Source organism: Callithrix jacchus, chromosome 5 (genome assembly GCF_049354715.1).
Source record: "Callithrix jacchus isolate 240 chromosome 5, calJac240_pri, whole genome shotgun sequence".
Classification (NCBI taxonomy): domain Eukaryota; kingdom Metazoa; phylum Chordata; class Mammalia; order Primates; family Cebidae; genus Callithrix; species Callithrix jacchus.
Window position 1 is genome coordinate 58,348,522 of NC_133506.1, and position 24,207 is coordinate 58,372,728.

Consider the following 24,207-nt stretch of genomic DNA (forward strand, 5'->3'; position numbering starts at 1 on the left):
GCTCAGACATCGCGCAGCCATGGCCCAGGCGCCCGCGCTCGCCCCGCTCCTGCCCCGGCTCCTGCCCTCGTTCCTGCTCCTGCTCACGCAGCTCCTGGCGGCCGCTGGGGCACAGGTGAGCGGGGGCTCGGGACTCTGAGGCGGGACATCGAGCTGCAAGGTCCCGGGACAGCCCCAGCCCCGAACCCACCACCCTGGGATGCCCAGGGCAGCCTCCAGTCCCCCAACCCGTGTCGCTGTCGAGGCGCGAAGTCCCCGGCGTCGGGTTGAGCCCCAGGTCGCCTCGGAAGAGCACAGTCCGGCCGCGTCCTCACTGGGTCCGCACTGGCCCGGGTCCGCCGGTGCCGCCGCCTCCGCTCAGAGCACAAGGAGCCCTTTGTTCCCGCGGCCCGAGGGAGGCGGGGGCACACTGCGCAGGGCACCTGGCTCCGCCCGAGGCTTTGGGGCTCACCGAGGAAAGCGGGGGTCCTAGCGGCCCTGGAGCCGCTGGGTCAGGCCCACCGGGGCACCCTCGCGGAAGGAAGCGCCCTCCCTGATGACTTTTCTCCGTTTCAGAAAGTGGGACTCCCAGGCCCCCCCGGCCCCCAAGGGCCACCCGGAAAGCCCGGCCAGGATGGCATCGATGTGAGTTTGGGGGTGCTGAGGGCCCCCAGCCCTCTGGGGTTCTGGCTCGGGCCCTGCCTCCCTGGGTTCCCGGGAGGGAAAACCAAGCCCAACCTCCCAGAGCCGGGGCGATATCAGGAGGCAGCCAGTGCCTCCGTGGGACGGGGCAGCAGGGACTGCTCAGGGGTGGAGGGTGTCACGTGGTGGTCCTCTACCCAGAATGCGGGCACTGAGGTGTGTGTCTCTGGGTCCCTGAGGGGGCCGTGCCCCTGGGTTCTGGGTTCTGGCCCCTGGGTTGAGGTGGGGAGGAGTGGATGGAGGCAGGGGGAGGGGGGCCACATCCTTTGGGTGGATAGGGGCCGGGGGTCTTGTCGGGGCTGCTGGGTGCTAGAGCCAGCCAAGGAGGGGCTCAGGAGCTGACTCTGTCCCAGAGATGATGTCCCCAACCGGGATCTCAGGCCTGGTGTGGCCCAAGCACCGGGAGGCAGCAGCTGAGTCCCGACAGCTGTGCCTCCATCCGAGGGACTATCTGGGGTGAACCTCCCCATGCGGCCACCACCCCCAGGGCAGAGGTTCCCTCAGGGCCTGTCCTTGCCTATGTGGTTCCTTCCGAGGGCTACACCAAGAGTCCCCCGTGACCCACCCTCAGCCTCTCTGCCCAGCTCGGCCTCGATGGCCACGACCTCCTTCCCTGGCCACAGGGCTGTGCTCAGGGCAGTGGTGTGGACCTGAACCCCCATGGCCTAGGGTCCTGGCCTCCCTAGGCTCCTCCTGGGCCAGGTACCCAGACCCCAGAGCTCCCACTTGAAACCTGGTCTTGAAGTCTCAGTTAAAGGCCTGGTGGTCATCAACAGGGTGGGGGCTGGGGGACTTTTAGGACACTGAAGAGGCTGCAGACGGAACCGAGAGGCTGCCCAACACCCAGGCCGTCTTCCTAAAGCCCCAGGCCACTGAGGGAGGGGATTCGCCAAGTATTCCCATCACCCCTGGGGGCCATGTCCCCACATCTGCAAAGTGGTTCCCACACCCCCTGTGGCTGTGAGGGCTGAGCCTGTCTGCCCAGGTCACCTCTTTGCCTGGTGCTGCCCCATACATGGGGGGTTGCCCCCTAGGTATGGATCGGGGGCTCAGGGTCCCATTTTGTCTTCTTGGGCCAGGCCTCTGGGGCTGGTTTGGGGGCTAGTGCTGCTCTTTTCCCTGAGGCGGGGTTCTGGAGGACCTCTCATTTTCAGGGTCACATATGAGCATCTTTACTCACAGGGAGAAGCTGGTCCTCCGGGTCTGCCTGGGCCCCCAGTAAGTGTTCCTGGCTAGGGAAACAGCCTTTTTCCAGTCTGGAGAGAAGAGGGGACATGGAACAGAGGAGTCATTGATGTCCTGTCTCATCCTGTCAGAGCCTGGGTTGCCTGAGGGGAGGCCTCAGAGGGCCCTGAGCAGGCCCAGAGCCAGGGGGTAGGAGGGGAGCCTGTGGGCTCAGCCACAGCATGTTCTGGGCAGGGCCTGGCTTTGAAGCTTTCTTTGGGCCAGTGCCAGGCAAGCCAGGGCTGGAGCTGGTACAGTCCTGTAGGTCCCCCGGGCCTGAGGCTGCACAGAGCCCTCCCACCTTCTTCAGCTCCAGAGATTGAGGGTCCTGGGGCTCAGAGCCCTGTCTGGGCCTCCTGTGGGTCCCACAGAGATGCCTGCTGGCCCTTAACCAGGGAGGCTGAAGTGACCAGAAGGTCTTATAGATGTCACCGAGGGATGGGGCGGGCAGCCTTCCTGGGCCAGCAAGGTGTGGGCAAGCAGGACACATGTGACTCAGCTGGGCAAGATCTGCTAGGCAGCAGGAGGAGAGGGGGCCATCTCATGTGGCTGGGCGTGGGGAGGTGGAAAGCATTTTGCTTTCTTGCTGAAGGCCCGGGCTCCAGGCCAGACCTAGCCCTTACATCTCTGCCCTTTCCTTCTGCACAGGGACCAAAGGGGGCCCCAGGAAAGCTGGGGAAACCAGGAGAGGCTGGGCTGCCGGGACTGCCGGGTGTTGATGTGAGTGTGCCCGCCCCTCTCCCCTCACTCCACTCCCCCCCACTGGGGACCTGGAGGAATCAGCCTTAATTGCTGTTGTCCAGCTGGGCCTGCTCAGGCGGGAAGCCCAGTCCTGATAGAAGTCTCCAGAAGTCCCCAACAGGGGTCCTTTGGCCCTTATCCCAGACGTCACCTGCATCTGACAGAGGACAGAGCCAGCCCACAGTGGAGCTGGAAGTCCTGCCAGCCCTCCTTGTCCAGGAGCCAGTGCCCATTGTCAGGCCCCTCTGCCCACTGCTGGCCTGGCCCATGAGCCCCAGGCTAGCCTCGCTCAGTCGTCGTGGCCCCCAGGAACACTGGAGCTTTGTTCCCTTGAAGCCGGGCCTGGGATGTCCTGCTGAATTGGTCCCCATGGCCTGACTCCAGCAGGTGTCTCTGTTGCTGGCTTCCCGATAGCTGCCCCCTTCTCCCAGGCCCTCTAGGGACACCTGGCAGACAGTGGTTGGGGCCAACAGAGGAAGATGCCAGCACAGAGTTTTCTGTGCCTCTCTGAACTCACCAAGGGAAGGGTTCATGGTTCCATTTTTGCCTGGGGGTGGCAGGTACTTCCCATGTGGCCCCTCAAGCTCCCCCTCTGCCTCTTTCCCCAGGGTCTCACTGGGAGAGATGGACCCCCTGGACCCAAGGGTGCCCCTGGGGAACAGGTAAGTGCCTGCACCAAACCTAGTGGCTTTAGTTCAGAAGTGAGGTCCCCCGGCCACCTCTGGCCGTTCTGTGTTCACAAGGCCAAAGAGCTGGTGGTTCTGAGGACAGCTGCCGCGTCTGGGACTGGCCGGGCCCTGCCCATGCAGTGGGGTGGAGGGGTGAAAGGCAGGGTATCAAGTGGCCAGCCCCCAGTGCCTGCCTCCTGCCCACCCCGACATACAATCAGGGTTATCCTGGCATCCAGACTATGGCAGGGAGGACAGGGATGGTCTGGGGGACCCAGCCCAGGCGCCCCCCTCTTCCTCATAGTGTCCCTGCAGCCCCCAGGGCCCCGGGTGAACCACCACCAGGGACCCCTGGGGAACGCAGCCTGCAGAATTCCCTGTGCCTGCCTGTTGGACACATTTTTTTCACCCTGAGTGGCACCCCCACCCAAGGATGCCCTTCTCCCCACATGGCTTCTGAGTACAAAACTGAAACCAGCATTCTCTCTTCTGCCCTCATAAGAAGTGGCCATCAGCCAACGGGTGCCACTGGCCCCAGGCACAGAGCATCACAGAGGGCAGGAAGGCTGGGCCGGGGACACGAGGACACAGCCCTGCCCTTGGGAGGCACATTCTGAGCAGAAAACAGGAGGGAAACAGTAGCTGCTGGCAGCCAAGTTCCCAGTGCCTGGGCTCTGGGGCGGGCTCATCCCCAGGCTTTCAGGAGGGGCCTCCGGCCTCATCACAGGGCCTGGCTGTGCTTCTTCATCCAGGGAACGGGGATTCCGGCAGCCGGGCCCAGCCAGGGCCCAGAGGGCGTGGAGGGCAGATGGGGCCTGGCTGCCCAAGGCTCTGGGGCTTGCTGACATGGGCAGGGCTGAGGACCCAGCAGGCTGTGTGGGTGGGTTATTGGGAGGGCTTCCTGGTGAAGACAGGCACCTGGGGTCACTTCTGTGCACCTCAGACCTGCCCCAGGTTGCGCATTCTTGCGGTGGGTGCTGGGACTCTAGTGCCATTTGTCCAGCAGCGTCCCAGGACAGCAAAGGACCCTCAATGTTGAGAGGGCTCCGAGGCCCTGCCCTGTGTGAAGTGGGACTTCAGGCTGGTGGCCTGGGAGTTGGCGTTGTGGGGTCACACTTCGGACGAGGGGAACGGGTTTGCAAATAGAGGCCCAGCCCAACCTAGATGCCTCCTTTCCTCCCACAGGGAAGTCTGGGACCCCCGGGGCCACCCGGGCTGGGGGTGAGTATGGTCTTTTCCTTTCTGTGGGAGTTTGAGGAGCTAGAATCTGGCCTAAATCGGGGGCCTCCAGCAATCCCAGAGGCCATGCCTGGCCCTCTTCTCTGCAGCCTCTCCAGGGGCGGGCGCCTGCACTAGGTCCTAGAGCCATCTCTGGGCTGGGAACAGACACCCATCCCTGGAAACACCCTTTCCCTGGGACCCACCTGAATCATCTTAGGGAGGTGGAAGCACAGCCTGTCTTGTGCAGGCTGTGACCCACACTTGGTTTTGCAGGGCAAAGGCCTTCCTGGACCCCCTGTGAGTACTGACAACCCCTGGGGCCTGAGCAAACGTGCATGTTCCCAGAGCCTGCCAGGCTGGGCTGTCCCAAACTGTGCCTGGGGGCAGGGCTTCTCAGGGGCAGCATCTGACCACCCCACACCTGGAGCCCCTCCCTGGGGAGGTGGCACACTGACCCTGTGGGGGACCCTTGGGGCTCCTGGTACAGACCTCCCCACCTCTCTTTGACTCCCTCCAGGGAGAGGCAGGAGTGAGCGGCTCCCCAGGTGGGATCGGCCTCCGAGGCCCCCCGGTGAGTGGCTGTCCCAGACCCCCTGAGAGTCGTCCCCCCTCCCCTCTCCCCTTCCCCTTTCTCCCCGCCTCCCACCTTGTGGGATGTTGGTAGAAACCCTGGCCAGTGACCCAAACCCAACCTCAGGATGCCGTGGGAGTGGGAGTGGGAGTGGGAGTGAGAGTGAGAGTGGGAGTGGGAGTGGGAGTGGGCGTGGGAGTGGGAGCTGGCGGGAGCTGGGTGTGTCCTCCTCCCTGGGAGAAACCGGGCACCTCACTCAGGTGGGGGCTGGTCCCGCTCTGTCTAAGTCATACCCTCTCCCCAGGGACCTTCTGGGCTCCCTGGCCTTCCTGGCCCCCCAGGACTTCCCGGACCCCCTGTAAGTACTAGGCAGAGGTGCTGAGAAGTGATAGGCAGGGACTAGGGCACCAGGTTGGACCCCCGTTTCCCCTCCTGGGCTCCATGCCCCCCCAGTCTCCTTGCCCCTCCAGGAGCTCCTAACCTAACTTGGCCACTCCCAGGAACAGTCAGGGGTGGGGGAACTGGCTGTGACTAGGCCAGCCAACTTGGGGATGGTCAGGGCTCAGGTCCCTAAGGCCACCCTGCCCCAAGGACAGGTGGATTCTGTCACCGTCACATGCCCTGTAGGTGGGCCAGCAGCACCCAGCACTGGCCACTTGGGGGATGGGGTGAAGGGTCTCCAAGTTCCCTCACAGGTGGGGAAGGTGGCAATCAGTCAGAGAGTGGGTGGGTTGGGTGGGTGCAGGTGGCCAGGGCAAATGGGAGAAAGTCAGCGGTCTCTGTGTTTTAGGGACACCCAGGAGTCCTCCCTGAAGGCGCTGCTGACCTCCAGGTGGGCATTTGCAGCAATTTGTGAAGGGGGTTGGGGGGTGCCTACCTTGGGGGGCAGGGGTGTGGCCTGGGGTTGGGAGCTCAGTGCAGACAGCTCAGGTACAACCTGGCAGAGAATGCAGCTGGGACATCCCCCCTTCCCCTCCCACCATCCTCACCACCGTCTAGACGTACACTGTCCCTCACAGAGAGCCATGAGGCCCATGGAGCTTTGCCAATGTAATTAACCAGTCATGCCATGGAGCCACCCAGTGCCTTTGCTGCATCATCCTTGCAGAGGGTGCCCTTGCTCACAGATGGTGACAGAAGAGTCCTCGGCACAGTGAGGGACAGGAGTCTGGGACCCACCTTTACCTTGATCTTTGACCCTTGTAATTTGAGTAAAAAGAAAACAGGCTCAGGGCAGGCGCAGTGGCTCGCCACGTCAGGAGGATCACTTAAGCTCAGGAGTTTGAGACCAGCCTGGACAACATAGTGAGATCCTTGTCTCTACAAAAAACTTTTTTCTTTGAGACATATTCTCACACTGGCACCTGAGCTGCAATGCAGTGGCACAATCTCGGCTCACTGCAACCTCTGCCTCCCAGGTTCAAGCAGTTCTCCTGCCTCGGCCTCCCAAGTAGCTGGGATTACAGGTGCTCGCCACCACACCTGGCTAATTTTTTGTATTTTTAGTAGAAACGGGGTTTCACTATGTTGGTCAGGCTGGTCTCAAACTCCTGACCTTGTGATCCGCCTGCCTCAGCCTTCCAAAGTGCTGGGATTACAGGTGTGAGTCACCATACCCGGCCTCAAAAAAAACTTTTAAAGTAGCCAGACATGGTGACATGCCTGTTGTCCCAGCTACTTGGGTGGCTGTGGTGGGAGAATCACTTGAGCCCAAGGGGTGGAGGCTGCAGTGTGCCATGGTCAAGCCATTGCCCTCCAGTCTGGGCAACCAAGCTAGACCCTGTCTCAAAAAAAAACAGAGGAAAGAAAACGGGCTTGGGAGGCCGCGGATGCATCTCTCCTTTCTGTTTGGGTGTCCGTGGTAGCAGTCCACACCTTGTTTCCATAGATAGAGAGGTTTGATTGTTTTGAAGGGAAAAGCCTGCCCCACTGTGACCTGACCATGGCTGTCTACCAGCCTCTCTCCTCACCCTACCCCCTGGCCCGGGTCCCTAGCCAGCCTGTGTCTCAGAAGGGAGGCTTTAACGAATCTTTCAGAATGTGGTGAGTGACTGGACCCCTGGCCATGGGCTGAGTGGGGCTGGGGCTGCAGACACAGGCCTGCACCTTGGCCCAGCCTGCCCAGTGCAGCTGCGGGGTAATCTAGAACCAGCCCTAGGTTTCCTGACTGTTGAGCCTGTTGCCTGGGCTCACGGCAGCACCCTCCTACAAGCCCCATGCTGAGCCGCTCCTGCACTGAGATGGGCCCTACCTGAGGCACCGCCAGGCCCCCTGCAGAGTGGAGCTGGGCAATCCGAGCTGGCTGCAGGGTTTGCCACGGTCTGCTCCATGCGGCCCCTGTCACACTTGGCCACTGCTGAAGGAGACCCTGTCTGTGTCTGGTCCTGGTGCTGTCACCAGCGTGGAATGACCTCCTGGGTCCTGGGTGCTGACCTCTACATTGTAGGTCCTGCTCCACTTGGCCAGGAGGGGTCTGACTGCTCTGTTTTCCAACAGTGCCCAAGTATCTGCCCGCCAGGTCCCCCAGGGCCCCCAGGAATGCCAGGGTTCAAGGTGAGTCATGGGGGACTGGGACCCAAGCACCCTCCTGCGCTGGGTGGGAGACAGCCGGGCTCCCACGGGCAGGGAAACTGGAGGCGGCAGGTCCAGAAAGCTGGGCCCTGCTTCCAGGGTTGCCCCAGAAGGAGTTGGCCGGCCTCCCCGTCCTGCCCTCTGTACCCCAGTGACACACGGGTGTGGCCAGGCTGGGAATGGCCATGGGCATCAGAGAGAGGGTGTGGGAGAGAGCTGGCCTCAAGCCTCCACCACAGCCCTGCCCTGCTCCACTCCTGACCGCTGAGCACCCTCAGGTGGGTCCCAGCGCCTCTCAGGCCTCAATTTCCCCATGAGGTCCCAGGCCGGCAGTCCTGTTTGCTGCTGTGTGGTGGGTCCTGGGCTGACCAGCCCTACTGGCCTCACTTCAGTGCTACCAGGGAGGGTACTGGGGGGTCTGGGTGGGGCAGTGACCCTGAGTTTGCTTTCAGGGACCCACTGGCTATAAAGGCGAGCAAGGGGAAGTAGGCAAGGACGGCGAGAAGGTAAAACCCAGAGGGTGGGGGATGGGGCTTTGGAGACAGCGAGACAGTAAAGCTGCCACAAACAGCAGCCTGGAGGGGGTGGGACGGGGGCTGGGACAGGGGCTGGGGGGACAGTGAGATGGTAAAGCTTCAGCACAGCAGCCAGGAGGGGCTGTTTAATGAGCCAGGCACCTGTGTGCCTGTCTTCCAGACGGCCTGGCTGGTCAGAGCTGGGAGTTGGGCAGGGTCTCTGGACGGACCCCTCCTGCCTTGCCCCTCTGTGGAAGCTCCCTGGTTTGTGTCTGTGGCCAGGGTGAGGGGCATCTGTGAGGATGGCCGGCTTTAGCCTGAAGCCTCCCCTCACCTGTAGCCACTGTCCATGGAGGGTGTCCGTTCGTCATCACCTGCAGGCCGGGGGACCGGGTCTGGGATGCCCTTTGACATGGCTGGAGTGACCAAAGGAGGGGACCCCATATGCACATCAGAGGGGTCCGGTTTGGCCCTGAGGAGGGGCCTGGACAGGGCTGAGGGGACTTATGGGAACAGTGACCACAGCCCCAGCCCTGACAGGGTGAGGCCAAGACTTGGGACCTCTCTGGAACTGTGGGCAGGTAACCCCTTAACAGAGCCTTCAAGACCCAGCTGTGAAGGGGGCAACACCCCCAGCTGCTGGGGCTCAAGTGGGGTGACTGGAGGCCCCAGAAGGTGCTAGGAGAGCCAGAATGGACCACTGACCACTTATCCCTCCGCTTCAGGGTGACCCTGGCCCCCCTGGGCCTGCCGGCCTCCCGGGCAGCGTGGGGCTGCAGGTGAGTCTGGGAAGGGCAGGATGGTGTGATGGGAACTCAGCCCACTGAATGACAAAGCCCTGCACATTTCTGCTTCCAAGGGGGCCAGCTCAGGCTGGGGGACGGTCAGCTAGTGCCCAAGTACAGGAGCACGAGCTGGCGGGGGGCCCACCTCTGACAAGGCTGCTGATCTCAAGGCTGGTGTCCCCTCCCTCTGAGAGACCTGAACTGAGGCTGAGGGCTCATGGAAGACACCAGGGCTCCCACGTATCCCGAGAGCCAAGGCCCTGGGGCTCGAGGGGTGGGGGTGGAGCGCCAGCCTCTGCATCTGTGCCTCCCTGCCGCAGGGCCCCCGGGGATTACGAGGACTGCCAGGGCCACTCGGGCCCCCTGGGGACCGGGTAAGTCCTGCAGCCCCTGGGTAGCTGGGCCTGGTCGTCTGCACCTCCAGACTTCAGATGAGTGAGGCTCTGGCTGTCGCTGTCATGGCACAGGCCTTGCTGTGAGCCCCTGTTCCCACGTATGCCTGGGTGAGGGCAGACAGTCAGCACTCACCGACCCCTGCACGAGGTCCCAAGCTGCTGCGAGGGCTGCTCACGCGTGTACTGGGAGAGGGCTGATGACCTCTGTGTGCTGACACCCACACACACCGTGCCAGGCTGCTGTGAGGGCTGTTATGGCCTAGGCCAGAGCAGAGGGGCAACAGGGATTTGGGGACTGCTGGGGGTGTCTTGGGGAAACTTGCTGAGGAGCCCTCAAGGAAGGGCTGCTTGTGTCTGGGCCGCCCCTGAGGGAGCTGGGTGGTTGGGGGGATGCTGGCCAGGCCTCAGACTAGAGGACCCCAGGTCTGCTTCTCCTCTGTAGGGTCCCATCGGGTTCCGAGGGCCGCCTGGGATCCCAGGAGTGCCCGGGAAGGCGGTACGTGTTGGTGGATGTGGGTGCCATGTGTCATGGCCTCTCTCTCCTTCCCTCTACTCCTCTCAGAGCCCCCCCATCCCCGCTGGGGCCCCCCTTCTGTGGCTGAGCTGTCCCCTGGACACCCTGGGAGGGCTTGTGGCATGGGTAGGGGCAGCTTACCAATGAAACCCATTCTTTGTGGGACATTTGCCTCCTTTCCGGTTCTGGACATGGAACGAGGGATCACCATCGTCCTTCTGGCACCTCTGGCCATCTCTGACCACTCCTGGAGAGCTGTCCCCCACCCTACCATCTGACCATCTCCTGGAGGGCCCCAGCCCCACCCTCTGACCATCTCCATGGTGTTAACTCTGTCCCTGCCCTGCCCCCATCATTTCCAGGGTGATCGAGGCGAGAGGGGCCCAGAAGGGTTCCGTGGCCCCAAGGGTGACCTCGTAAGTGAGAGGGGACTTGACTCCCTGGGTCCTTATGTGGAAGAACCCAATTCCCTTCCTGACTTGTGCTGGGGAGGGGGACACACCTGGGGGTGCCACCTGTTGGGGACACTTGAAGGGGCTGCCCTGGCTGGGGGTACCTGGCCCTGGAGGGCCCCGACTCCCTCCCTGGCCCCAGCCATTCTCCCAAAGACCACATGGGAGCTCCATGGCCCCCTGCAGAGTAGCCAAGTCGGGTGGGGAGACCAGACTCAGGCTTTAGATCCCGCCCCAGAGAAACGGCTCTTGGGTGGAGCAAGTGAACATAAGGTCCAGAGACAGTCGAGCGTTGCAAGAGAGGAACTGAAGTGACCGTCCCCAAGCTGGTCCCAAGCTCACCTCCACTTCTCCCTCGACTGACCCCTCCCGGCCGGAGCAGTAGGGAGCCCCCGTGCCACACTCCAGCAAGCTGGTCAGCCTCCGCTCCTCCCTCGACTGAGCCCTCAAGGCCGGAGCAACAGGGAGCCCCCGTGCCACACTCTAGCATCTCTGTGCTCCAAACAGTTTTCTCCACACACCCACAGGCCCAGGGTGGTGGTGAGGGGTGGCCCCTGTTGCTGCCCCGCCGGAGCACAGCTCCTTGGTGTCCGTAAGCCACTGGCTGGGGAGCGTGTGAGGCCGTCTGGGAAGAGACCACCACTGCTTCTGTCACTTGTGTGTCCTCTAGGGCAGACCTGGTCCCAAGGGAACCCCCGGAGTAGCCGGGCCAAGTGGAGAGCCGGTGAGTGCATATTGTGGTTCCTCATAGAATGCTTCTCCCGGGAGTCCTGGCTAATAGGCAGAGACCACACTCAGAATGGCTGGGGCTCAGTGCCCTCTGCTGTGGCCATCTTGAGATCCAGAATAACGCCTGAACAGCCCCGCACAGTTCTCTTTTGCCCAGAGCCTCAGGAATGTGGAGTAGGGAGTCTCAGGCTGGGTCTGCCTACATGCATGGGAAGTGAGGGTGGGTGGATAGCGCCACTGGGCAGAGGGGGCACTCCCACATCCCGGGCACCTGTGTAGGCTGGGCAGAGGGGGGCACTCCCACGTTCCGGGCACCTGTGCAGGCTAGGCAGAGGGGGTCACTCCTGGGGTCCCGGGCACCTGTGCATGCTGGGCAGAGGGGGGCACTCGCGGGGTCCTGGGTACCTGTGCAGGGTCCTTCCTGCCTTGTGCCCACCCTCTTCCAGCCCCTTGTGTTGCCTCTGCCCCTTGAGAAGTGCCCTTTCTTGGGACACCCAGCACTTGGCTGTGTCCTGATTCCAAAGCCAGTCCAGGGTGGACGAGGCAGGCCTGGCCTGAGTCCTAGCTCCCAAACCTCAGTTTCCCACTTGCAAAATGGACCAGAATCAAGGCTCCCTTAGGGCACCACGGTACACCTGGTAGACGAGGCCTTGGCCTTTGCTGTACCCCTCACCGGCGTGGCCACCTTGGTCATGAAACCAGACAACTGTCAGAGCCTGGGGGAAGCCACAGTTTTAGGATGATGGAGGAGGAGGCTGCCTCTAGGACAGGACTGTAGAGGGAGGGGGTGGCCCCCTGCCCAACGGGCCTTACTCGTCCCTTGTCCCCAGGGCATGCCAGGCAAGGATGGCCGGAATGGCGTGCCAGGACTTGATGGCCAGAAGGTTGGCATGGGGCTGAGGGTGTGATGGGAGGGAGGGAAGGGGCTGGAGGGCAGTTCAGCCTCCCGAGGTCTCAGCCTCCCCTTCTCTGCCCCAATTTCTATCCTTGCAGGGAGAGGCTGGTCGCAATGGTGCTCCGGGAGAGAAGGGCCCCAACGGGTTGCCAGTGAGTGCCCAGAGGGTGGGCCGGCCTGGGGCGCCACAGCTTCTGCCTGCCCAGTGGCCCCTGTGGGGCTGTGTGGGTGGGTCACTGTAGGGCTGGCTTCCTTTGAGAGGTTCTGGGGCCTGTGTCAGTCAGGGCCTGGCACAACCCCTGGTGCCCGTTGGGCACTGCGGACGGTTGCCCGTGTGTTTGCACATACGTGAATGTGTTCATGGCCATTTTCGGGTGCCATGGGGTCATCACCCCCCTGGGTCCTGAGCAGGGACTCCTGTGTCCAAGGCGGGGAGGCTGTGAAAACCGTACCTAAGGTCGACGGGGCCGGGAGCAGTCGGCCTGCCCTTTGGGTGCACTCACTCTCTGTTCACGAGCACCTGCCCATGTGCACATGCCATGACAGGCAGCCCTGACCCCATGCGCTCTCCTGGCAGGGCCTCCCCGGACGAGCAGGCTCCAAAGGCGAGAAGGGAGAACGGGTACGTGATGCAGCTGCTTTCTCCCTGGGAGGGGGGTGAGGGCCAGGATGCCAGCAACTGGCCCTGATGCAGGTGTGGGCAGGCTCTCACGGCTCTCCTTACTCTGCAGGGCAGAGCTGGGGAGCTGGGTGAGGCCGGCCCCTCGGGAGAGCCAGGTGTCCCTGTGAGTATCTGCAGCACCCCTGACCTCACCCCATCCCACATATGCATGGACCCTGCCCTCATACCCTCTTTCCCCTTCCTGTAGGGAGACGCTGGCATGCCTGGGGAACGCGGTGAGGCTGGCCACAGGGGCTCAGCGGTGAGTACAGAGACATGGCCCTGGGTGGGGGTTGGCACGGAACCATCGGCAGGTGGGCCCAGTTTCTGAGCAGGGTGGCGTGGCATTTGGTTGCCTCGATGGGCCAGGCCCACAAAAGCCAAGGTGTACCCTAGACCACTGGGAGACAGTCAGGGCTGGGCCAGAGCTGCCCTGTTTTCGGGCCCTCTGTGCTAAGCCCAGCCTTCTGCCCCCGGAGACTGAGATAATGACAGCACCAGCCACAGGTCCTAGGGGGACCATGGGCATGGGTGCCTGGCTCTGAATCTGGCCTGACAAGCTGGGTCCAGGGCATGCCTGAGCTCTGGGACCCCCTAAGCTGCCTCTGGGAGGTAGCCCTGCCGCTGTCCCCAGCAACTCAGCCAGGTGGCTTAGGACTGACTCCTGCATCCACCCAGGAGGGGAGGCTGAACCGGGCTCCCTAGGATTCCTCGAACCTTGAGACATCTACTCACACCTCACCTTTGTCTTTCAGGGGGCCCTTGGCCCACAAGGCCCTCCCGGAGCCCCTGGTGTCCGAGGCTTCCAGGTAGGTGACATTGGGGCAAGGGCCTGGCATGGGGGTGACTCAGACGGGCCAGGTGCACTGGGTACAGGCACTGACAAACCAGGACCTCCTTCCCCAGGGCCGGAAGGGCAGCATGGGAGACCCTGGCCTTCCAGGCCCCCAGGGCCTCCGGGGTGACATGGGTGACCGGGTAAGTGGCCCTCTCAGCAGCAAGCACCCCTGTGCCCCACCCCCACCCCTACATGGTCCCTTGGGATGCAGACAGGGAGGGGCACTCACAGCTCCTTGTGGGACATCTGGCCATGGGTGGGGTCCCCCTGCATGGTGGAGGCAGTGGCATCAGGGCCCTGAATGTGGCACCTTTGGCCCCTCTGACCTTCCACGTGGTGTTCCTGTGTGCAGCGGCTGTGGGGCTCTGCCTCCTGCCCTGCGTAGAGGCCTGGCGGGGGCCTGCACATGGTCAGCACACATTCCTCAGGATGGGGGGAGGCTGAGGCTCCGAGAAGCATGCCTGCTCCTGTCTAGCAGTGTCTGCGGAGGCGCCACTGCCAGAGGGTCACGATGCTACAAAATCGGTTTGAACACCAGCGTCCCAAGTGACTGTAACAGTCACAGCTTCTGTCTCATCAAGGCTTTTTCCTGCTGGTCTTGCAGCAGCTGCAGTGATGGCTCCTTGGGGGTCAGCGCAGAAGGGGACGTGGCCTGCCCAGGGCCCCAGCTCATGGGGAGGAGCCTGTGGGTCTGGCCTGGGCCCCAGCCATGCTCCACCAGGTCCCTGGAGACCTCATGTGCCTGCCATGGCTGCCCCTGCTAGGCAGACAGAACTCTTTTCAGACATGGGACATGGCTGCAGGTGCCCTTCCAGGTCAGTGGCAGGGCTGCAGACACCACAGCTCTGTGGGGGATAGCAGGCTGTTTGTTAGTGCCAGGCAGGACATTCCAGGGGTGGAGGCCAGCAACCTCAGGGCCTCCGAGATCTCGATGCTGGCACCCGCCCTTCGGGCACTGTGCCTGTCCCAAGTGTGGGCGGGGCCTGGTGGCTGCATTTGCCTTTTGCTCTAAACTCACCGGAAAGCCTCACACTCCTGCCCCTTGGTCAAATTCTCACTTATGCAGACCTGTGAGCAGATGGATGTTTTTTAAAGGGGATTCATAGCAGCGCCCAGGCATGTCTTCAGTTTCACAATCCCGTGGGAAGGTGTTAGATGAGCTTTTGCATCTTTGACTCCACTGCGATGGAATTACCCTGGGACTTTGCAAAAATACCCACAGGAAGTCATGGGTGTTACAAACGATTCACTACCCACAAGGGGAGACTCAGAGCCATAGGGCTGTGAACGAGAGCGTGGCCTTTGGGCCCATGTCTGGGACCCCGGGTTTCACAGAAGGCCTTTGTGCAGGACGATGAGGATGGAGGTGGTGGTTACCATTCCTGGGCCCAGAACAAGCTCACTTTAGGGATTCCTGTAATTCCTCTAATCCAGAGCCTTCGCTCCACCCCTAGGGTCCTGGAGGCGCTGCAGGACCTAAGGGAGACCAGGTGAGCTGGGCACAGGCCGGGTCAGAAGGAATGACCGCAAAGCTGCACAGCTTCTCCCGGGCTCCACCCGCCCCGGCTCCAGCCCTGGCTGTGTTCCAGATGCTGACCCTCTTTTCTCCTCCTGCTGTGTCCATCGGTCACCCTTTCTGGCTCCTGTCATTCCTGCTTAGCACAGCGACAGCAATTCTGGGCACCCCAGCATCCCCTGCCGCCTTCCTGGGTGCAAACAGCTGGCCAGCCATGTTGTCCCTGCATGGCTCTGGGTGCAACAAAAGCTGCTTCTGGTCCAGGAAGCACCGGTGGGAACCCTCAGGGGGAGGAGCTGTTTCCTGCTGTCCTGGAGAACTGACAGAGGGCAGGGGCTTTGCAGGCGGATTCGAAATGCATTTCTGTTCTTCAAAGCACTTTTCTCTCCAGAGAAGCATCAGGGTGGGTGGGGCCGTGATCATGGCTGCTCTGCCCTCCTGCAGTGCCTGCCCTGACTTCTGGGAACGAGGCCTTTCCCTACGGCTGTAGGGCCTGCAGCAATCAACCCCTACCCCAGGTTCTGCTCGGCAGAAAAGCCTCGTTATGAAAACAAATATCTTCCGCTTAGTGGCCTCGTCGCCCGCCCCCCCCCCCCCCCACACACACACACACAGGTCTCCCAAGGCAGGCTCCTGCCTGGGCTGCCTTCATGGCTGGTTAAGACAGCTGTGGGGCCTGGGCTCTTGGCCTCAGCCTCAGGATGGACATTACACCCACGAGGCTTGAGAGCTGGGAGTTGAAGGCATGAACCATTCTTTTAACTTTGGGGTGTATTGTTTTCAGGGCATTGCAGGTTCCGACGGTCTTCCTGGGGATAAAGGAGAACCGGTGAGTGTGATGAGGTGACTTTACTGTCACCAGCAGCTGGGAAGCCGTCCTGGGGACAAGGTCAAAATCCGCAGCTCCCAGTGGAAGATCAGCTCTGCTGGGTGGCTTGGGGATACAGCAGGGTCTGGCAGAGGCCAGAGGCAGCTCGGGAGTCTGACCTCACCTGGTGCCCAGAATTGTGAGGCTCCCATGCTCTGCCCTGCAGAGTGGCACCACCTGCAGAAACCACCCCATCTGTGGGTTCTTGGCATGAAGTAGTCACAACTGGGTTTTTTTTTTGTTTTGTTTGAGACGGAGTCTTGATCTGTCACCCAGGCTGGAGTGCACTGTCACAATCTTGGCTCACCACAACCTCCGCCTCCTGGATTCAAGCAATTCTCCTACCTCAGCCTCTGGAGTAGCTGGGATTACAAGCACCTGCCACCACACCCAGCTGATTTTTGTATTTTTAGTAGAGACAGGGTTTCACCATGTCTGGTCGGGCTGGTCTCAAACTCCTGACCTCAGGTGATCCGCCTGCCTTGGCCTCCCAAAGTGCTGGGATGACAGGCGTGAGCGACTGTGCCCGGCACACAGCTGTTTTTAACTAAAGAAAACTCCATTTCCACGAGCCTAAAACTCAGGTGAAGCATATAATGAAATTGTTTGAGTCTCTTGATAGACACGTTTCTCCTTCCGGAGGTAACAGATATAGCCATCTCCAGTTCCAGAGAAGGAAGACTCTTCTGGCTTTCCCAAGGCCAGGGTTTTTATTCTTATTAAGTCTTTCCTTTGTGTCTGGGTGAAATAGAAACAGTGTAGCCCCAGAGACCCAGTCTCTGGCTGACCCCCACAGCCCAATGTAAACATTTTATGCCTCTGGACAAATGACCTCAGTTGTATGTGAATGACCTCAGTTGTGTTTCATTTAGTGAATTTATTTTTTGAGAGGGAGTCTTGCTTTGTTGCCCAGGGTGGAGTGCAGAATGACGGGATCTCCGCTCACTGCAGCCTCCACCTCCGGGGTACAAGTGATTCTCCTGCTCCAGCCTCCCGAGTAGCTGGGACCACGGCGCCCATGGGTGAAGCTGCTCGGGAGGGCAGAGCTCTCAAGACCTAAGCACCTCTTAAGGGCTCCACCTCTCAATAGCGTCACAGCAGCAGTTCAACGGCAGCATGTGTTTTGGAGACATTCAAACCCAGCAGACTGTGTGTTGACACACCTGGGGCCTGTCATGCCTGAGGACCCAGCTGGAGGGGCCCAGGGTTTTAGGACCGAGAGGTTGAGCTCAGCATCAGGCATGCGAGTAAGAGGAATGGAAACGAAATCAATGTGTATAAGACACAGCCCTGTGCAGCCACCAGTCACTCTTCCCCAGAAAGTAGGTTGTGATGTTAATTTTGAGATGGAGCCTCACTCTGTCACCCAGGCTCGAGTGCAGTGGCATGATCTCGGTTCGCTGCAACCTCTGCCTCCCAGGTTCAAGCGATTTTCCTGCCTCAGCGCCACTGCCCCCCACCCAAGTAACTGGAATTACAGGTGCCTGCCAACATGCCTGGCTAATTTTTGTATTTTTAGTAGACAGGGTTTCACCAATTGGTCAGGTCAGGCTGGTCTTGAACTCCTGACTTCGTAATCTGCCTGCCTCAGCCTCCCAAAGTGCTGGGATTACAGGTGTGAGCCACTGCGCCTAGCTGAAAGTACATTTTTAAAAAGAATCAGTACAATCACAGCAGTGTAAAAATGTAGGTAGAGGAACAGGAGCCACAGTCAATACTTTGATGTAGTCTGATAGCAGGTATGTGGATGATGTGGTCATTTTATCTTCAGCTGTCCACCTCCCACCCATCCAACAATAAACACTTAGTTAAAACACAACCTTCTTCCTCACAGGGTCCTAGCGGCCTGGTCGGACCCAAAGGAGAGGTGAGTGCTGGGCAGCTGCTCCCATGATACAATCTGAGGGTGCCTGCTGGCTTCCTGCCCATCGCTGGGCAGGGCACTTCCCAGATCTGAGATGGTAAAAATGCTTGCTCTGGTCAAGGCTGGGCAAGATGGCTCTGTGCCGGCTGGGAAAGAGCATGCAGGAGCGGCTCTGGGCTCCTGGGCTTGTCCCGACCCCCCTTTGTCCTGTTTCTCTGCAGTCTGGCAGTCGAGGGGAGCTGGGCCCCAAAGGCATCCAGGGTCCCAACGGCACCAGCGGTGTTGAGGGTGTCCCTGGCCCCCCTGGTCCTCTGGGCCTCCAGGGCATCCCAGGTGTTCCTGGCATCACAGGGAAGCCGGGCGTTCCGGTACGTTGCTTTTCCAGCTCTCACAGGATTGAGATGGTGTTTTTTCCTAAATGAAGTTACTTTGGGGGTGATGGTGGGACTGTTTGACAGAAGCTGCCGTCCCCATGCTGACAATGTGTGGGGTGACTTCCAGGGGAAGGAGGCCAGTGAGCAGCGCATCAGGGAGCTGTGTGGGGGGATGATCAGCGGTAAGTAAGCCATGCGCACACGATGCCCATCCCTGCCTGGGGTCCCTGTGCCTGCGGCTACCCACAGAGCCTTCAAATCACCACTTTCCAGCCAAAGTGAGCCGCTAGCACTCACCCACCTGTTAGCCCTCGGGGGTCCAGTCTGCCTGGGCGTCTGCCCATCCCCTGCACTAGAGGGTGGCCCCCTCGCCGGCCCTGGATTCAACCAGATGCCTGACATGCAGCAGGCATCCTGAAATCTGCTGACTGCATGGGGTACAAGGAACAGCTGAGTGTGCCCCTGTGGCTGGCAGGGCAGGTCCCCAAACACCCCTACCTGCTTCGCCTTCTCACTCTCAGGCTTCTCGGGGTCTAAAGGGCTGGGGGGTCCTTTCTAGCTCTGGCACTTATCACCCCAAAGCAGTGAAACCATTTTCCATCAGTGAGAAGGAAGGAAATCTTCCTTCTGAAGGGCAGCTCTGCCATCAATGAGAAGGAAATCTTCCTTCAGAAGGGCAGCCCTGTGTAGGTCTTCTGTGCTTTACCCAACAGTACTTTTCATGACCCTCTCTCAAACGCTTGCACCCTTGTTTTCCCAAAGAACAAATTGCACAGTTAGCCGCGCACCTAAGGAAGCCTTTGGCACCGGGGTCCATTGGCCGGCCCGGTCCAGCTGGGCCCCCTGGGCCCCCAGGGCCTCCGGGCTCGATTGGTCACCCTGGCGCTCGAGGACCCCCCGGATACCGCGGTCCCACTGGGGAGCTGGGAGACCCCGGGCCCAGAGGTGAGTGGCTGACCCACAACAGGTGACCGTGCTATAAAAATCCATGAGGCTGACCTGTCGTAGGTGCCGCGTCTGGTGTGTGCCATGCGTCCTCTGCGATAACTCCTGGAAGGGGGAGTTATCATGTTTTGGGGCCTAGCGCAGTTAACTCCTTAGTAATCCTGTGGGAACTGGAACATTTTTTAAAATGTGACGTTTTTCTCAAATACCATCAGAAAAGTATTTGGCAGGGAGGGGTTGTTTAAAAATGTAATGGCCAGGTGCAGTGGCTCACGCTTATAATCTCAGCACTTTGGGAGGCCGAGGCTGGTGGATTACTAGAGGTCAGGAGTTCAAGACCAGCCTGGCCAACACGGTAAAATACAAAATTAGCTAGGTGTGGTGGCGGGCGCCTGTAATCCCAGCTACTCTGGAGGCCAAGGCAGGAGAATTGCTTGAACCCAGGAGGTGGAGGTTGCAGTGAGCTGAGATCGCACCACTGCACTCCAGCCTGTGCCAAAAGAGTAAAACTGCATCTCAAAAAAAAAAGTGAGGAATGAATAATTAAGTCGCATTTATACTGATGAGACGCACCTTCATGAAAACTGGCATGTGAAAATTTGTTTTGCAAATGGCAAAAATACAAAATTCAGTTTTTTCCATATTAAACACTATAAAGAACTCAGCTTTAATTTAGAAAGAGGATAAAAATCACTGGCGTTAGCTGCTGGACTGCTGATCCCACTCGGCTGTGCTGTGTGCATGGCTGGCAGGGCTGACTTTCCGGGAAGGCTCTGGGTACCAGGTGTAAGCTGGGGAGTCTCAGCATGGAAAACACACCGCTGTGTTAACTGTTGGACACGAACCCTTACCACAGTTTAAAAATTTTAAAATTCCAAGTTGCCTTCCATCTGCGGCATTCAGTCAGCTGCCCTTCAGCCCAAGTGAAGGGTTTGAAGCTCATGATTCTAGTGGATCCCACCACACTGACCAAACAACTTCCTGTTTCCCGAAGACAACGTCAGAAAACGCTTCTAAAGGAGACTTAACCCTGTGGGTTCCTGTCTCCATCTCCGAGACTGAACTGAACTATTTAGCAAGGTGATAGCATTCCATAGTGACGCTATGTCGCTTATTTTAAAGAGACTGAGACTGAAGATTTTCAGCACTTGAGCGTCAAATTCGTTTTGTCGTCCATATGTCCAAACTATCAAATAGCTTCATGTTTTTCTGGAAACTTCTTTTAAGTTTTGACCTTCCCAGGCCATCCAGGCTAGCCTGATGCCCCGTGAGGGACTGCAGTCTTCAAAAAGAGACCACGTAAGATTTTCTCCAGAGAGGGACCTGGACTCCATCAAGACTTTGAAAATAAAATTCAGGCCAGGCACGGTGGTTCACACCTGTCATCCCAGCACTTTGGGAGGCTGAGGCAGTGGATCACCTGAGGTCAGGAGTTCGAGACCAGCCTGGCCAACATGGTGAAACCCTGTCTCTACGAAAAATACAAAATTAGCCAGGTGTGGTGGCGTGCACCTGTAATCCCAGCTACTCCTGAGGCAGAATTGCCTGAATCCAGGAGGCAGAGGTTGCAGTGAGCTGAGATCGTGCCATTGCACTCCAGCCTGGGCAACAGAGCAAGACTGTCTGAAAAAAAAAAAGAAAAAGAAAATTCTAAAAGCACATTAATCACCTTTACCAGTTTTCAGCAGTGTGGCAGCATTAGCGAGCAGAGGCCACAGGGACCCATGTGGGCCGTCCGTCCTCTGGGACTGCTGTGCCTTCGCACCCTGTAAAGATGGGCATGTCTGCAGCAGGAGCCACTCCTGGAGAGGTGCTTGGTGCCTCAGGCCACCGTCAGTGAAGCGGGCACGGATGCCCGGAGCTGGCCATGGGAATTGAATGTGAATATAAATGCGCCCTTGGACCCACAGCAGGTCCTTGCTCAGAAGCCTCTGTTACCTGGTGCCTGGCACCCCCTCCCTGGAAAGGAAGCACCAGACAGGACCGCCTCCTGCTGCCCAAGGGCACAGCAGGTCAGCCCCTGGTGTCGGGCCAGGCACACCAGATGCACGGGGCACCAGGGCCACTGAAGCCCGCTGCCCCACTGGGGAGGCCCACCAGAGTTCTCAGGTGTTGGGCACCACTCCTGCCAGCGGCTGTGCAGGACATGCAGGTGGACAGTAGCTGCCTCAGCGTCCGCACCGAGATCACGCCTCCATTTCTCATCCACTTCAGAAAGTACCAGCATTGAAACAGACACAAACACCAAGCAAAACAAAGCTGGTGCTGCTGCGTCAACCATCAGACAGAACAGAGCAGCTCTGTGACGCTACCTGCCTCACAGGATCCCTGAGTTGACAAAGGCTCGCTCTACCAGGAGCAAATCCTAGAGGGACCCATATGCATCCAGCCTTGTGTCTTCAGGGCACGCAAATCCAGGGCTGACACAGCTGGGCGTGGTGGCTCGGCCTGGAATCCCAGAACTTTGGGAGGCCGAGGTGAGAGGATGTGTTGAGGCCAGAAGTTCAAGACTGGCCTGGGCAATACAGTGAGAATCTCTAAAATTAGTGGGGCATGGTAGCGCGCCTGTAATCCGAGCTGCTCAGGAGGCTGAGGTGGGAGGATCCCTGGAGTCCAGGAGGTTGAGGCTGCAGTGAGCTACGATCACACCACGCACTCCAGCCTGGGTGACAGAGGGAGACCCTGTCTCAAAACAAAAACAAAAACAGATGGCAGCACGTCCCTCTCCTCACACAGCAAAACACACATGTAAGATTAGAATGACAATCAGAGGGCGTGAAAACGCTTTATATGACCCATGGGCCGAAAATTATATTTTAAATATGAATACAAAATAGTAACAAATACTCAACTGCTTAGTAGGCATGAATATTTTGAACAAAACTAAAATCCCATTTAAATTGGCTACCAGAGGTCAGGGAGGAGTTGAGCCACGCAAGGCTCAGCAGCAGGAGCAGGTTCTGACGGACGTGACACCAGGGAGCTTCGTGGCTGTGGGGATGTCAGGGTTGCCCCAGCACCCCTGGGCCATGTGCCAAGCCTGGGGCTGGCGGTTGGCCTGCACAGCCTATTGCTGTGCTGGGTCCCGTGGGCACCTCTCACACAGCGGTGGGTGGGTGTGTTAAAATCGTCCAAACACGGGAAGGGTATAAGAATTGGGTGTGATTACCTCACGGGACATTGCCTACGCATGCGTCAGGGACCTGCAGCCGTCCTGCCGCGCAAGACTGTGCAGGTGAGTCCCTCTGGTCAGACCCCGTTAAGCCCTATGTGTGTGACATCTGTACGTTTCTAATGGTTCCACTTCAGTAAAAAGTGGGCACCCTGTGTGGTAACAAAGGTCAATCAGACGTGGCTGCGGTGTGGCTGCACAGATACTCTAACCATGTGTCTGTCTACACCTTGTGACAGGAAACCAGGGTGACAGAGGGGACAAAGGCGCAGCGGGAGCAGGACTGGACGGACCTGACGGAGACCAGGGGCCCCAAGGTACGAGTCCACTGCCAGCAAGGCCTCACTGGGTGGCATCTCTTCCACAGTCTTGTAACTTTATGTGGGGTGTGCTTGGGTTACAAATGGGTCTCTCTTTTCCTCTTCTCTTGGTAAAGCAGCCTTAGAGGCAAGATTAAAAATTGTCTCAAGAACCGCTTAATACATAAAAGTTTAATCTGGGCTGAGTGCAGAAGCTCACGCCTGTGATCCCAGCACTTTGGGAGGCTAAGGTGGGCAGATCACCTGAGGTGTTCAAGACCAGCCCTGCCAACGTGGTGAACCCATCTCTACTAAAAATACAAAAATTAGCCGGGCATAGTGGCGGGTGCCTATAATCCCAGATACTTGCGAGGCTGAGGCAGGAGAATGGCTTGAACCTGGGAGGCAGCAGTCGCAGGTTGCACTGTGCCGAGATCATGCCATTGCACTCCAGACTGTCTCAAAATGGAAAACAAACAGTGTGATGGGTGAGCAGGTCCTCCTGGACTATTCTAGCTAAGTCCATTTGGGTAGATTCTGTTTAAAGCTATTTAGCATCTATTTCAGTTAAATTCTAATGGAATTTTCTCTTAATTGACCTGCGCATACATTGAATGTTTCCTTTTTTTTTTTTTTTTTTTTTTAAAGAGATGGGGTTTCTCCATGTTAGTCAGGCTGATCTCAAACTCCTGACCTCAGGTGATCTGCCCACCTTGGCCTCCCAAAGTGCTGGGATTACTGGCAAGAGCCACCACACCCAGCCATGAATGATTGCATTTTTAATGTCAAAAATAAATGCTTTGTCATGGAGGGAGGCAGCACAGGGGCCCCACGCAAAGCCCCCCTCCCACCCCCAACCCACCAGCTGTCCCTGCCTTAGGCTGATGCCCTCATGGAACCAGAAGGCCTTAGACTCTGAGGATGTGTGGACAGGTGAGAAGTCACCTGGCTTCTACCTCTCCCTGGGTGCCCTGGACCCTCTCCTCTCCTCTCCTCACTCACCCCTCTCCCCGGGTACCCTGGACCCTCTCCTCTCCTCACTCACCCCTCTCCTGGGGTACCCTGGACCCTCTCCTCTCCTCACTCACCCCTCTCCTGGGTACCCTGGACCCTCTCCTCTCCTCTCCTCACTCACCCCTCTCCCTTGGTGCCCTGGACCCTCTCCTCTCCTCACTCACCCCTCTCCCCGGGTGCCCTGGACCCTCTCCTCTCCTCAGTCACCCCTCTCCCCGGGTACCCTGGACCCTCTCCTCTCCTCTCCTCACTCCCCCCTCTCCCCGGGTGCCCTGGACCCTCTCCTCTCCTCACTCACCCCTCTCCCTGGGTGCCCTGGACCCTCTCCTCTCCTCACACCTCTCCCCGGGTGCCCTGGGGCCCTCTCCTCACTCACCCCTCTCCCCGGGTGCCCTGGAGCCCTCTCCTCACTCACCCCTCTCCCCGGGTGCCCTGGAGCCCTCTCCTCACTCACCCCTCTCCCCGGGTGCCCTGGAGCCCTCTCCTCACTCACCCCTCCCTGGGTGCCCTGGAGCCCTCTCCTCACTCACCCCTCTCCCCGGGTGCCCTGGAGCCCTCTCCTCACTCACCCCTCTCCCCGGGTGCCCTGGAGCCCTCTCCTCACTCACCCCTCTCCCTGGGTGCCCTGGAGCCCTCTCCTCCCACACTCACACTGCTCTCTGGGTGCCCCATGCTCCTGGGCTCTCCTTTGCTG

The 24,207-nt window shown here is 59.4% G+C and overlaps 1 protein-coding gene across 3 annotated transcripts in view; it reads left to right on the plus strand.

The window, feature by feature from the left end:
- Positions 1-24,207, plus strand: part of COL9A3 (collagen type IX alpha 3 chain) — a 25,765-nt gene continuing 1,558 nt past the window's right edge. The window contains exons 1-32 of one of the 3 annotated variants that reach the window (XM_078372089.1): positions 1-115; positions 556-624; positions 1,864-1,899; positions 2,554-2,625; positions 3,255-3,308; positions 4,500-4,535; positions 4,809-4,832; positions 5,053-5,106; positions 5,411-5,464; positions 5,897-5,938; positions 7,603-7,659; positions 8,130-8,183; positions 8,918-8,971; positions 9,298-9,351; positions 9,815-9,868; positions 10,249-10,302; positions 11,009-11,062; positions 11,898-11,951; positions 12,061-12,114; positions 12,540-12,584; positions 12,694-12,747; positions 12,832-12,885; positions 13,379-13,432; positions 13,530-13,601; positions 14,916-14,951; positions 15,762-15,806; positions 17,680-17,712; positions 17,931-18,077; positions 18,211-18,265; positions 18,846-19,028; positions 22,440-22,517; positions 23,380-23,432. In XM_078372089.1, coding sequence (XP_078228215.1) covers positions 20-115; positions 556-624; positions 1,864-1,899; positions 2,554-2,625; positions 3,255-3,308; positions 4,500-4,535; positions 4,809-4,832; positions 5,053-5,106; positions 5,411-5,464; positions 5,897-5,938; positions 7,603-7,659; positions 8,130-8,183; positions 8,918-8,971; positions 9,298-9,351; positions 9,815-9,868; positions 10,249-10,302; positions 11,009-11,062; positions 11,898-11,951; positions 12,061-12,114; positions 12,540-12,584; positions 12,694-12,747; positions 12,832-12,885; positions 13,379-13,432; positions 13,530-13,601; positions 14,916-14,951; positions 15,762-15,806; positions 17,680-17,712; positions 17,931-18,077; positions 18,211-18,265; positions 18,846-19,028; positions 22,440-22,517; positions 23,380-23,384 — 1,887 coding nt within the window. In that variant the 5' untranslated portion in view covers positions 1-19 and the 3' untranslated portion in view covers positions 23,385-23,432. The remainder of the gene's footprint in view (positions 116-555; positions 625-1,863; positions 1,900-2,553; positions 2,626-3,254; positions 3,309-4,499; positions 4,536-4,808; positions 4,833-5,052; positions 5,107-5,410; positions 5,465-5,896; positions 5,939-7,602; positions 7,660-8,129; positions 8,184-8,917; positions 8,972-9,297; positions 9,352-9,814; positions 9,869-10,248; positions 10,303-11,008; positions 11,063-11,897; positions 11,952-12,060; positions 12,115-12,539; positions 12,585-12,693; positions 12,748-12,831; positions 12,886-13,378; positions 13,433-13,529; positions 13,602-14,915; positions 14,952-15,761; positions 15,807-17,679; positions 17,713-17,930; positions 18,078-18,210; positions 18,266-18,845; positions 19,029-22,439; positions 22,518-23,379; positions 23,433-24,207) is intronic. The other 2 variants (XM_078372087.1, XM_078372088.1) reach the window with 2 other exon arrangements.